At 42.7% G+C, this 13117-nt stretch overlaps 1 protein-coding gene across 3 annotated transcripts in view; it reads left to right on the plus strand.

Annotated features, from left to right (window-relative positions):
• Positions 1–13117, plus strand: part of dock11 (dedicator of cytokinesis 11) — an 88179-nt gene continuing 75062 nt past the window's right edge. For all 3 annotated transcript variants that reach the window (XM_085349730.1, XM_085349732.1, XM_085349731.1), the window contains exons 1-6: positions 1–303; positions 7911–8027; positions 8996–9085; positions 9734–9816; positions 10242–10308; positions 11347–11442. In XM_085349730.1, the coding sequence (XP_085205856.1) occupies positions 199–303; positions 7911–8027; positions 8996–9085; positions 9734–9816; positions 10242–10308; positions 11347–11442 (558 nt within the window). In that variant the 5' untranslated portion in view covers positions 1–198. The remainder of the gene's footprint in view (positions 304–7910; positions 8028–8995; positions 9086–9733; positions 9817–10241; positions 10309–11346; positions 11443–13117) is intronic.

Consider the following 13117-nt stretch of genomic DNA (forward strand, 5'->3'; position numbering starts at 1 on the left):
CAGCAGCAGCGGTGGCAGCACCACCAGCAGCAACGGCCCCGCCTCGCGACGTGAACCGCTGGCTGGTTCACCTCCAGCACCGTCTCACATCTGGCTGTCAGGAAACAGCGCTGCCCGCCGCTCCGTCCGGTACCGCGGCATGCTCATATCCGAAGAAGAAGAGGAAGAGGATTTTTATTTATCTAAAAGCTGAGCGAAATGTCTGAGGTGCGAAAATTCACAAAGAGGCTGAGCAAACCCGGGACGGCCGCGGAAGTCAGACAGAGCGTGTCGGAGGCTGTGAGGACCACCGTGGACCTTGTGGTGAGCGGAGCTTTTTAAAGGCTGGCTGTGAACCGGTCATTTTAGCCACCAGGGATAATGTAACTCATAGCCGACCCCCTCCACTCTGCCCTCCTCGGGGAGGATAAGCCTATACGGACTAGTCCTCCTTTCTAGGTGGCTGCTCTTCTTCCTGGACTTTTATGTCTGTTTTGTGAGTTTTCGCGCTCCGTCCGTGTCCTCATTATTACATCTTTCTGTAAAGCCCTGGTATGTCTGCATAACTGCCACTGCTGCAACCTGTGCAAAGGCTTATAAACCAGGGTCACTGTGGGAGCAGGTATGTGCTTTAAATCCACTCCACGTGGTGGCTTGGTTTTTCTAAACGGCCTTTATTTGAAATAAATAAATAAAATGACAGCGTCCTCCAGCACACACGCTTTCTCAGCTCTGTGCGGCTCCTTTTGTGTGCTGGCGGATGAAGAGCAGTGCCAGTTGGACAGCTGCAGCAGCATGGCTTCCCTGTCCTTGCCTTGGAGCAGTGTGTGTGTGTCTGGCTGTGAGTGCTCGCCTCTCTGTTTCTGCTGGAAATTGCTCACATTGTGCATAGAGAAGCCTGTCTCCGTAATTGCTTTTTTTATCACATTTGTCTCGATGGTTGTGCAAAGCAGAAGGTGTTCTTTGAATGAATGTCGATGCTGGTGGCTGTCATTGGGATTAGGCGCAGTGGCTTGAAATGAACAGCGTTTAGTATCCTGCTGATGCAGCATTTGTGTGTCAGGGGAAGGATTTTCATAACAGTAAATCGAAGGCGTGACATTTGTCTTGAAGTTAAACCACAGTGATGTCAGCGCAGCATTAACACTTGCCTAATAATGACTTGTTTTCTTTTTCTTTTAACAAAATGCATCTGCCAACTCATCCGCTTTGTGTTTGTGTGACTGCGGCTTCTTGCATCTTTTTCCTTTTAGTTCTAGGTTAGTTTGGATAAGAGATAAACTCTTGTTCCCCTTGAGATCAGTCTCATGATGCTCATCTTGAGTTGTGTGATGTAAGGCGTTTCCAAGTTTAAAAACCCTGTGATAAGGCACTGATTGTTTTTCTTTTTACAGAGGTGAGAGTGTTGTGTGGCTGTGTGTATGTCTACTGTTTCCTGTTTTAAGGTTGGGCTGCAGCTGAGAACAAATGCTGTTTTGTGGAGGGTGCATGGCCTGTGCTAATTTCACATGGGGATTCCCTTGGGCATGCTGTGACCAATGCATCCTCTGTGACTGTGTCTGCGGATTCATTCTTAGCTTAGTCTCAGGAGAGTTGGTCTTATAGGAAGAGGACTCTACTCCTGGGCCCCAACAGGAAAAAAATAACTATCTTATCAGTTTCTAAGGAGAATGTTGAATAAAACTTAAAGTTGGGCTATGATACTCATTACAGGCTCCATATTTTTATTCTTGCTAGATTAGATTTCTGTAATTCATTTCAAGTAATCAGTATTTCTGCTGGGCCTTGGGGAAGCCCCTCACTATCTGAAGCAAGTTGTTTTGATCTCTTCTCTAGAGTGCATAAGGCAAAAACAGTTTGTTCCTAAAGTAGTAGTAAATTCTTTAAGTAGGAATAATTCTCCAACCGTCTTGAAGAACATTCGGAGCTCTGCTGTGGTTATCGGTCGCTGTCGAAGTGTCGAAACACTGCATCAGTCATGTTGAGGTCTGGGTATTGGTACATCCATGACTTTAGAGTTATTTTGTGAGATGGTATTGCATGGTGGATTAAAATCTAATAGTTCTTTTCTGCCTTCATAAATTCATCAATTTCGACGAGATCCCAAACACCAGTGAGTGAAATGCAGTCCCAAACCCTCATAAGAGCCTCTGCTGAGTTTTACACATGGCTGTAAAAACTCACTATTGGACTTTTCTCTTGAAGCCGTCTGACTTTTTCTCATCTCTTTAGAAGATCTGTTTTCACAGCTTGTTTGATTTTGAGCCTTGTGTAATTTGACGTACTCCAGCCTTTTCTCCCCATTTCCCTTCTCTAAGAGTGGCTTCATGACAGTCCCTCTTCTATTGAGATCATTGCTGATGATGTTTCAGCGAACACTGGATGAATCAACTGAAGGCCCAGATGTGTCTCTCAGGTCCTAAACAGGACATAGGACTTCCTGTTTCTTAAGGACATGACTTTCAGATACTGGTCGTCTGGTGTAAAAAACTTTTTAGTCCTGATACTTTTTCGCTTATCCTCCATTTGTCCACTTTCCTTCATTTTTTTAAGGACATACTGCAAACTATGTTGAAATATACCACGTTTTTGGCTAATAGGCTTTTGTTGGAATGGACATACAAAAACTACAGTTTTATGTTTGTGTTATCTTTGATATTTTTCATAGATTCAACAAAAGAAATGGGAACAAATTCTATGTTTTTGCGACAGGCTGTAATTACCAACATTAAAATTGGCTCTTTGCTAAGCTGTCTGTGCAGACATCCCCTGATTAGGTACCTGTTTTATGCTTGAATGATTCATATGCCAGCGTTATCTGGGTTAACGAAGCAAACAAACAAAAAGCACCCAGGGTCCAAATCAAGACTTTAAGGATCTTCAGAAAGCTCAGAGAACTATCGGTCGAGACCAGTTTAAAAGATGCAACAGAATCTGGATCCTTGGAAGCCAAAGATTTTTGCACAGTGTTATATATGACATAAAACATAGAAAAACTAAAAGGAAACTACACAATGGAGAACATGTGGGTTTTTGTCTGGCCTTGAGCCAACTGTGTTCCATGGAAATTCCCATTAGAGATGTGTTAGTGGTTATTGGGCTTCCTGCTGTTCCTAGAAAGTCCTGCTATCAAATCCACATCTGTGTGTGTGTTTTGTTTTCTATTATATTAAATTGCTTTGAACCAATTGGACAATGATAACGTACCAATCCTAAAATTGAAACCGTGTGATTACCGCTCTGTGTTGTGCCGGTGTCTCTGGCGTTATTTAATCTGACTTGATAAACGTGAGTCCTGCTGTGTGTTCTCAGGTAATCTGATAACAAGTACACAGTGATTTATAATTTCAGAAAACAGCCACTGGGAGTTGCTGGGATCTGTGGTGTGTCTGTGGTTCACACATTTGCCTTTCATGCAAAAGTCCCCTGGTTTGAGACCAGGAGGAGTCATAAACCCAGCCTCAGGGGGTCAGAAGGTAGTGTGTCCCACGTGTTGGTTGCAATGGATGAAAAAATAAGTCCAATATAAGGATCCATCTGCTGTAGTGCCCCACTGGGGAAATAAAGGAAGTGGGAAGTAGCTATAACAATGTTGGAATCCAGCTTTTTAAATGTGAAAATGAAATATCTTTGGATTTTGGACTAGTGGCACAGGAAGCCATCGATATATTGGCTGAATGTCGGTTTGGCAGATATGGGGGTTGATGACTCATGTCATTGTTTCTACAAATAAGGTAGCATTTTCCAAAGACAGTGGCCATTTAATCTGTTGAAGAGTGAAGAGATTTTTTTAAAATCTATTTTATAAATGGAATTTTTTTTCCCCCTCGTAAAAAGAGATATTTGATTGGTCAAATTGAAAATTAATAGCTGAGCATCATCCTTCAGATGGATCCCATTCTAAGGGTCTTGGAGTGCATCTGATGGTAGTCCCAATAGGAGCATTGCTGCATATCCGCTAGCTCTCCAAGGACTGCAGGTTAGAGCAGCACGCCAGCTCCCAGCAGATCTCTGGAGCAAAAGAAGGAATTCTATTGCCAGCTGGCAATTAGCCTCCATTTGACTGCAGGGTGATAGACTCTGTGGGAAAGTGGCTAAATGATACCGAGCACTGCCGCAAAAGCCGTCAGACTGGAGAACCAGTCATAAGTGAAAACACAAAGTGGGAAGAGTCGGGCCTAGCTGATTGGCAGTGACTAAACTTTCAAAATAAATCGATTGTGGATGGCTAAAAAAGGAGGAAAAGATCCCTAAAAGTTGTTCCTAATTCCAAGTTTAATCGTTAGCAAGTTTTTATGTGTGGGAAATACTGTACAAAAAACAAAAGAATTGGTACTGGCATGTGATATGAGTCATATTGGTATTTTAAATATAGCTTTGTCATAATCAGGGTATCTAAATAAAACAAGATGCCTGAGTGCATCTTGTTTCCATGGATTGTTGTCAGATATTCTGTAGACAATCGATACAGAAATCTATAAATAAATAGATTCATTTATTAATAAATTCTATAGATATCCTGTAACCCATGACATTACGGAGAAAACAGAGAACAGAGACAGGTGTAACTAAGAACAGATATGCTTTTTTCTAGATTAAGTAAAGATTAAAGATCAAGTCGTTGTTTGTTTGTTTTTTTAAAGAGACAGGAAGTAAGAGAAAGATTAAGCAGACGTATGCCTGTGCGTCTCACTTACACACAGATTGGAGTACTTAGTGGGGTCAGCTGTGGGACAGTGGAGCTGCTTTATGCTGTATGTGACTCTAATGTCAGTGTGTGTATATACTGTGTAAGCTCCCCTCTTAAAAGTAATGAAATCCACTCGGTCACGTTGGAGTCGCGAGTGCCTTACATCTGCAGAACCATAATGGGACACCAGACATCTGGAAATGCATGCTGCCCAACATCATCGTCATCATTGTAGTCCTATGGAGGCGGGCTGGGAGTTGTGCTTTGTACTCAGTGAATGTAGCTCACTGATAGCTGAGAGAAGTGAGTGTGTGTCCTAATTGGAGGTGGCAACAGTTTAAAGAGCCTCGACTGCTTTCAAGCTACACCCAAGTGTTGCGCTACATCCCTTTGATTGTTTTCAGCTCTCTTTGTGCCTCTCTGTTTCTCAATCAGTGACACCGCCTGTGGCTGCAAAGCTTCTTCAGTAAAAGCAGAACTTGCTCCTTCACAACTTGCTTCCTCTTACTCCTTCCTTCTGTCTGTAACGTGATCACCGTTGCAGTGGAGGCAGTGCGTGCTGCCGAGCCTGTCACCTCTGACTTGTAGCGCTGCGGTTCAGGCTTGTTGCACATGACAGGAAGCAGAGCTGCTGTGTTGGGTGCAGGGGCGGTGCACAGCCATATGTAATGGTTTTACCAGACTTGTAGGTGTTGTTTTGCTGCCGCCGGGTCTGCATGTAAAATGATAGCACAGATGCTACGTAGCAGCATAAATAGGAAAATACTTAAATCCACATAGCACAAGTACCATTAGGGTCAGGAAGTTTTTATTTAAATTAGTGGTTTAAAAAATGCGAGACACAGGGTTTGTGTGGACTGCCAAGAAAGTCAGGCTCTGGTGGAAAATTGTGGAGGAACATGTACATGTACCACACTTCTTTCACAGGCTAAATTACTGGTTACTTACAAAAGGGAGAACTTTCTCTTCATTTATGGCTCATGCACAGATGCCACCATATTCAAGAAGCTGACATGCACTCCTGAAACATGCACCCTGATTTGAAGATTTAGGGTTTTGGAGAAAACGAAAAGCATTTGTTTTGGTTTAAAATGAAATAAAATTGATCAAAATGGCAATAATTACCATGTTAAAACTCAAACTGACTGTGTTAGCACATCTGAAATTATTTCTGTACAACTTTATTTGTACAGCAAATTTGAAAACACAGAATTACAAAGTGCTTCATGGTATCAATAAAAGCCAAATGTTAAAGATTAGAATACATGTTCCAGCATACAGACACACAATCAGCTGTAGGGTAACAGATTCATTCATAAATAGGTGTAAACTGTGGCCCAAAACAAGGGGAAAAGATTAAGGTAAAGCAAACCTGTAAAAATGTGTTTTCAGCAGCAGTTTGAAACAAACGTTCAAAGTTTAAGATCTGATTCTAAAGTAAGAGCGTGGAAGTGTTAGGAGAGCTGGATCAGATGATTTGTGACGCTGGCTGCAGTGATAGAGTCTCAGTAGCGCTCATGTATAACAGGAGCCTGTCCAAAGTGGATGTAGCTAGTTGTTTGTCTGGAGCATCATCTTTAGTTTCTTTAAAAATAAAGTTAATAAAGTTATCATTTGAGCCTGGAGTCATCTATTACAAGTCTTACCTCGGGGTCTCCCACTTTCCCCTCTGTTCTAGTTAGAGCTAGTCTGCAAATCTGTGAACACATTTGGATGGATTTTCTGAGCTCAGCTCTTTGAACAAGCAAACAAGCAGAGCTCTTATTTTTTGCCTTTTCACTTTTCTTTAAAAAAACAAAAAATAAACAAAGTGCAAAGTGGTCCCACACTTTTTACTTAACTAAACTGAAGAAGCCTGCACTTGTCTAAATCCAGCGCACTTTCGAAAATTGTAATATGCCCCAAAATATCCAATATGTCAGGAAGAAATTTGAGGAAACGATACAAAAAAACAGCTGGCATTTTGGTTTTGAGCTTCAACTTTACTTTTTCACACACTGTAAAAATACAGCCTAAATAGGGAGTGTATAGCAATATATGAGATGTTGCTGAAGACATATATATTTTTTCAAAGTGAGCAAAATATGTTTTAAGGCTCTTTTCATGCAATCAAAGGGGTGAATGCTATATTTGATCATAAAGCTGGATATTTCCAAAAGGCCTATGTGAGAGCTTGGATCCAGCCGGAATAATTGCACAGGTAAACAATCCTAATGATAGGCTTAACCTAAAGTGAAGAGAGAGGGGGGCAAGCAGGAGCCAAACTACTGCCTTTCTGTTGCAATAGAAGCACAAAGCTCTAATCTCAGCTACATGAATGGAAATATGACAGAGTACAAGGTGGAAAATCGCTCAGTCAGTCTCTTCCAGCTGCAAAGCTCAGTCAGCTCTTTACAACCTCGGCTCCTTAGATTCCTCACTGCGTCTGCCCACTAAGCGTGTATCAGACTATGTAGCAGCGGCTCACTAATGGGGCACAGACGCTGATCAAATCCATACAGTCTGATTGCCTCCAAGCAGCGTGGTGTCGCTGAGCCAGAGCCTTGTCGGGCTAAGCTTTTCATCACTTTTCTCTCTGCTTAACTTGAGCTTAAAATGGAACTTTGTTGGAATTAATTTTCAATCCTTCCAAGTGGGCTAGATTTATATGTGAGATCACATTCTGACCCAGTTGTGGAAAGCTACAGTGAACAGAGGCTGCATGCCTCTTTAAGACACCGTGGAAAGGCCCATTTGTTGTCATCTACTTCTCTATGAAACTTAAAACAGGAAGTCGTGATAGTTTGTTGTGGTATTTGGTTGAACTTGCTTTTTTTTAGTTTCATTATGTCTCTGTCAAGCTTTATCAGACTTCATGAATCGATGAAGTTGTTGCCTTTGCTACCCTTTCAGTCCTTACCTGAGACTTTATCTTCAGTTTCTTCCTTTTTGGTCATCTTTTGCTTTATTTCCCCCCCATCAGCCCACATTTCTCCCAGCAGCTGTTTTCCTGCACTGTGACAGCCCTCTGAACTTTGTGGTTGTGTCTTTAATCTCTTGTGGCTCTGCTGAAGCATGGGTGGTGAGGAGTTCCAGAGGTGAACACTCATTAGCTGCTTTCAAACAGCAGGGGTGTGCAGGGCCCACCAGAACCACAGAAAAGACAAACATAATTGGTGCATGAGATCAAAATGAAAAGAAAAAGAAAAAAAGTTTATTTGAAATGACATGTGTTGGTGTCCTTTCCTTCCTCCCCCTTCAGGAGCAGCCAAAGATCATTGAACCGCTCGACTATGAGGCTGTGGTGTTTCAGAGAAAGGCTCAGATCCACAGTGACCCCCACAGAGACCTGCTGCTCTGCCCTGTGGATGATGTCTCGGTGAGTCCACGCCATCAGAATAACCATGTGTCAGCTATTTTTTATAACAGGTGTAAACTGTTATTTTGTATAGATTTCTTCTGTAATCTGCAACAGTTCTGTTTATTGTGCTACATGGAATATAAGCTTTAGATCTACAATATTGTCAGGTGCTTAGTTGTTATTATGCTCTTAGTTTAGTATCCTTATCAGTTTATTTCTTATTATCACAGGTGGCCCATTGCTAGCTAAACTTGAACCCTGTTTTGGGCCCCAAAACCACGTTACACCGTTAAAATAGCAAAAATCCAAGGACTATATGACATTAATTACCATTGTAACACTTTAAAAAGTAACGATTTGAACATAGTTACTTTTTAAAGTAAATTTTTTGAATCTCAAGTCATTCCTGTTATTTCAAGAGTTACACTAGTATTCTCCCAGAAGGTTAAAGTTAAAGGAAGTGCTCATTTGCAATATAAACTAGTGCAGGGCTTAACCCGTCACATATGTTGCCTCTGTCTTTGGCTCCGTCTACGGCCTGTGATTTATGGATCTTTTACAAATATGTTACGCTCAAAGCACCTGCGCTGAAATTTCCACAGTAAACAGCCAAAATCAGCTGCTTTTTCAGTCTGTCCGAGTCAAAGAGCTGTGAACTATTACTTTCCAAAGGACGTTTTCCCATCATTAATCACTGAACATCCTCAAAACACTAGGCCCAGTTATTCACGGCTGAGTCCAGCTCTCACATACGGTCCAGTCAGGTATTTATTGCTGTTGCTTCAGACACATGTGGTTTTGTTCTAGTGGTGCATCTGTTTGTGTCGACTCTTCTCCTTCGTACTGAGAGAATTTGTTTCTTTGTATATTTGTCTTCTGTTTTCTCTCATTCTCTTTTCCCGTGTTTGATGTTATGAGAAATATCTCCATCATGCACCATGCATGTGAATCCACATGTGGCTCATTTTGTGTTTGCATGCGTACAGGAGTCTCAGATCTCCCGGCAGAGGAGGACCGTTGTTCCCTCTGTGCCCCAGAATGCCGAGCGGGAGGCTAGGAGTCTGTTTGCCAAAGAGGTACCACAGTTATTTTGCATTATATTATCATATAGTCATTAAATACAGTCTGCTCAGTAAAGAATACGAGTAAAAATGATCAACAAAACAGGCTGTGTCTTGATGATTTCACACCAGCCTGCATGATACTGACCCTGACGTGTTCCTTGGGAGCTCATAAAGAAACGGGAGTACTCACCGTCCAGTCGTAAACACGAGCTACGCTGATGAAATATTGTATTAGCAATGAAAAACAGACTTCTCTGGCACGATGCAGTCATACACTGCTGCTCTACCAGGCTTTAAATCTGTGTTCATCTGCCAGCCGTCATGACTGCGATGTAGCACGGAAACAACTGTCATAGGGGCAGTTAAAACAGACCCTGGGCTTGCTCAGCATTTATTGAACAAAGATCCATTCAGATGACTTGCAGGAGACTTTTTGCTTGCAGTTCTATGCTGAATTAAAAACACAAAAAGTCCACTTAAAAGTGTCTGATGCTTTGCAGACTTGTATTTTGAGTTCATGAAAAATGATCGAAGTTGATTCGTCACCCCAAAATCCTCCTCCGTGATTTACAGTCATTAAAAAAAGGTCTGCTTGCTGGTATGGCTCGCTTTTTCCATTTGAACGTATCCACTGCTAATCCAGCTCTCTGTGTTCTGCAGTGCATTAAGATGTACAACACTGACTGGCACGTAATCAACTACAAATACGAGGCTTATTCTGGAGACTTCCGCATGTTGCCGAGGTAAGGAACATGAGACAGAAATGAGTGGAATAAACTGAAAATGTAGTTTGGATATATGGGAAAACATACAGGCTAAAATAAGGTAAAACAGCCAGATGTGTAACATGCAGCGGATTTCCTCAGCTGGATCAATGTGTTAGTGCAGCTCTGATGTTCAGCCAGATGTTCCTCCACACAGCAGGTGCAGTCCAGATGTAAAGAATTTATTTCCATGGTGATAAATCTTACTGAGGAAATGACTTTATCACTGCAACCATGAATTTTGAGAAGTATTTTTGAACATAAAAAATACATGAAGGAGGCTGTAATCTGATCTAGCGTTACAAACAAGGAAGACATAAAGAACCCAGATATGTGACGTAGCTGTCAGCAGAGGGGGAGAAGGCCAGCTTCATCCATTCACCCTCTGTTTTGTGTTTTTAAAGCAAAGGCCTGAAGACGGACAAACTGCCAGCTCATGTGTTTGAAATCGATGAAGACGCCAAAGACGAGGTGAGTAGAGCGGCCTGAGCGTGGTTAGATCACAGACGTCGTTCCCTACAGGGAGGAGGAATGATAGGCTATTGACTCACTGGGCCCTTTATGGACACATTGTGTCGCGTGCACGTGCACAGCTTTTAGTGCTCTTCTATAAATCTTGCTTAGAATTTCAAAGCCTTCTGCTCAGCGAAGCAGGTATTACCCGTGTCTTGCATGTTCCGGCTTGTCGTTCGACCCCTTCTTAGACTGACTGCAGGCCAGTGAAACCAGAACCCTTATAGTTTCTATAAATAGCTCTCATCAACCCTCCTCCCCCTGCTACCCTCAGGCCGGATGCAGATAAACTTAGACAGAGGAAATTTAACTGAAGGCAAGTAAATGCTGCTGCTCTGCTGGCTGCACAGGGAGGGTAGCTCAGGCTTCTGTTATTTTATCTCTGCATCTTTGTGCATCCATGTTTTGATAAGATGATAAGAATAGTAGCACCTTTTTACAGACCTGCCAGTTTATGGGTTAATAGCACTCAGTCAGTAGATGATAATAGCAGGTATAGACTTGAGTCGCAGCTGTCAGGAGGACAACGAGAGCTGTGTGTCAGAGAAGGTACAAGAACCCTTCTTGCTCTGTGTTATGATTTCTGCATGTTGTATTCCTTCGAGTGGCCCGATGCATTACCATTATGTGTGTGTGCGTTTGTGTGTATGAGCGTGATCATTAACAGATTTGTTTTCTGTGGTGGTGATGAACAGTCCCATGATATTTACTGGTTGAGATGGAGATGTTACACTGACAGGACAAAGCCTGAATTATGATGAACTGCTTCATGGGATCCCAAAGAAATTCTCCCCATACACTGATTTATGTTCATGCTTTCTCACTGACAAAGTTAATACAGCTCTGCTCTAATTAACAAACAGTTCTCACAACCACAGGAAAAAATAATTGTTTCTTCATGGCAGAAAATACTACAAACAACGATATTAACGTGAGTTGACCGCAGTAATGAAATCCGTCTTTGCTGATTGCCAAGTGTTTGTGTTTGTGTGTCAGGACTCGGCATCGCTGTGCTCCCAGAGGGGAGGCATCTTGAAGCAGGGCTGGCTTCAGAAAGCCAACATCAATAGCAGCCTGTCTGTCTCCATGAGGGTGAGTCAGCACCAGACCTCCTGTCTGTTATCACAGCATAACAGCAACAAGTGAAACAACACAAACATGTAGAGGTCAGAATAGGAGCGTAGCTGCAGCTGCAATTTGTAATGCTGGAAAAATGATACACCGTTAAAGCTGCATCGATGTACGTGACTTTATCCTGTAACACCGTCCCACCCAGCATAAACCCTCACTTTCACAGTCCTGAATAATCAGCCCACATCATTTTACTTTCCCAGTGAAATTGCTGCTACTGTGAACCAGTGCTACAGTGGGGCAAAAAAGTATTTAGTCAGCCACCGATTGTGCAAGTTCCCCCACCTAAAATGATGACAGGGGTCAGTAATTTGCACCAGAGGTACACTTCAACTGTGAGAGACAGAATGTGAAAAAAAAAATCCATGAATCCACATGGTAGGATTTGTAAAGAATTTATTCGTAAATCAGGGTGGAAAATAAGTATTTGGTCAATAACAAAAATACAACTCAATACTTTGTAACATAACCTTTGTTGGCAATAACAGAGGTCAAACGTTTACTATAGGTCTTTACCAGGTTTGCACACACAGTAGCTGGTATTTTGGCCCATTCCTCCATGCAGGTCTTCTCGAGAGCAGTGATGTTTTGGGGCTGTCGCCGAGCAACACGGACTTTCAACTCCCGCCACAGATTTTCTATGGGGTTGAGGTCTGGAGACTGGCTAGGCCACTCCAGGACTTTCAAATGCTTCTTACGGAGCCACTCCTTTGTTGCCCGGGCGGTGTGTTTTGGATCATTGTCATGTTGGAAGACCCAGCCTCGTTTCATCTTCAAAGTTCTCACTGATGGAAGGAGGTTTTGGCTCAAAATCTCACGATACATTGCCCCATTCATTCTGTCCTTAACACGGATCAGTCGTCCTGTCCCCTTGGCAGAAAAACAGCCCCATAGCATGATGTTTCCACCCCCATGCTTCACAGTAGGTATGGTGTTCTTGGGATGCAACTCAGTATTCTTCTTCCTCCAAACACGACGAGTTGAGTTTATACCAAAAAGTTCTACTTTGGTTTCATCTGACCACATGACATTCTCCCAATCCTCTGCTGTATCATCCATGTGCTCTCTGGCAAACTTCAGACGGGCCTGGACATGCACTGGCTTCAGCAGCGGAACACGTCTGGCACTGCGGGATTTGATTCCCTGCCGTCGTAGTGTGTTACTGATGGTGACCTTTGTTACTTTGGTCCCAGCTCTCTGCAGGTCATTCACCAGGTCCCCCCCGTGTGGTTCTGGGATCTTTGCTCACCGTTCTCATGATCATTTTGACCCCACGGGATGAGATCTTGCGTGGAGCCCCAGATCGAGGGAGATTATCAGTGGTCTTGTATGTCTTCCATTTTCTGATGATTGCTCCCACAGTTGATTTTTTCACACCAAGCTGCTTGCCTATTGTAGATTCACTCTTCCCAGTCTGGTGCAGGTCTACAATACTTTTCCTGGTGTCCTTCGAAAGCTCTTTGGTCTTGGCCATGGCGGAGTTTGGAGTCTGACTGTTTGAGGCTGTGGACAGGTGTCTTTTATACAGATGATGAGTTCAAACAGGTGCCATTCATACAGGTAACGAGTGGGGGACAGAAAAGCTTCTTACAGAAGACGTTACAGGTCTGTGAGAGCCAGAGATTTCCCTTGTTTG

Source organism: Diplotaxodon limnothrissa, linkage group LG3 (genome assembly GCF_057381915.1).
Source record: "Diplotaxodon limnothrissa isolate DT_005_m linkage group LG3, D_limnothrissa_male_GT1.1, whole genome shotgun sequence".
Classification (NCBI taxonomy): domain Eukaryota; kingdom Metazoa; phylum Chordata; class Actinopteri; order Cichliformes; family Cichlidae; genus Diplotaxodon; species Diplotaxodon limnothrissa.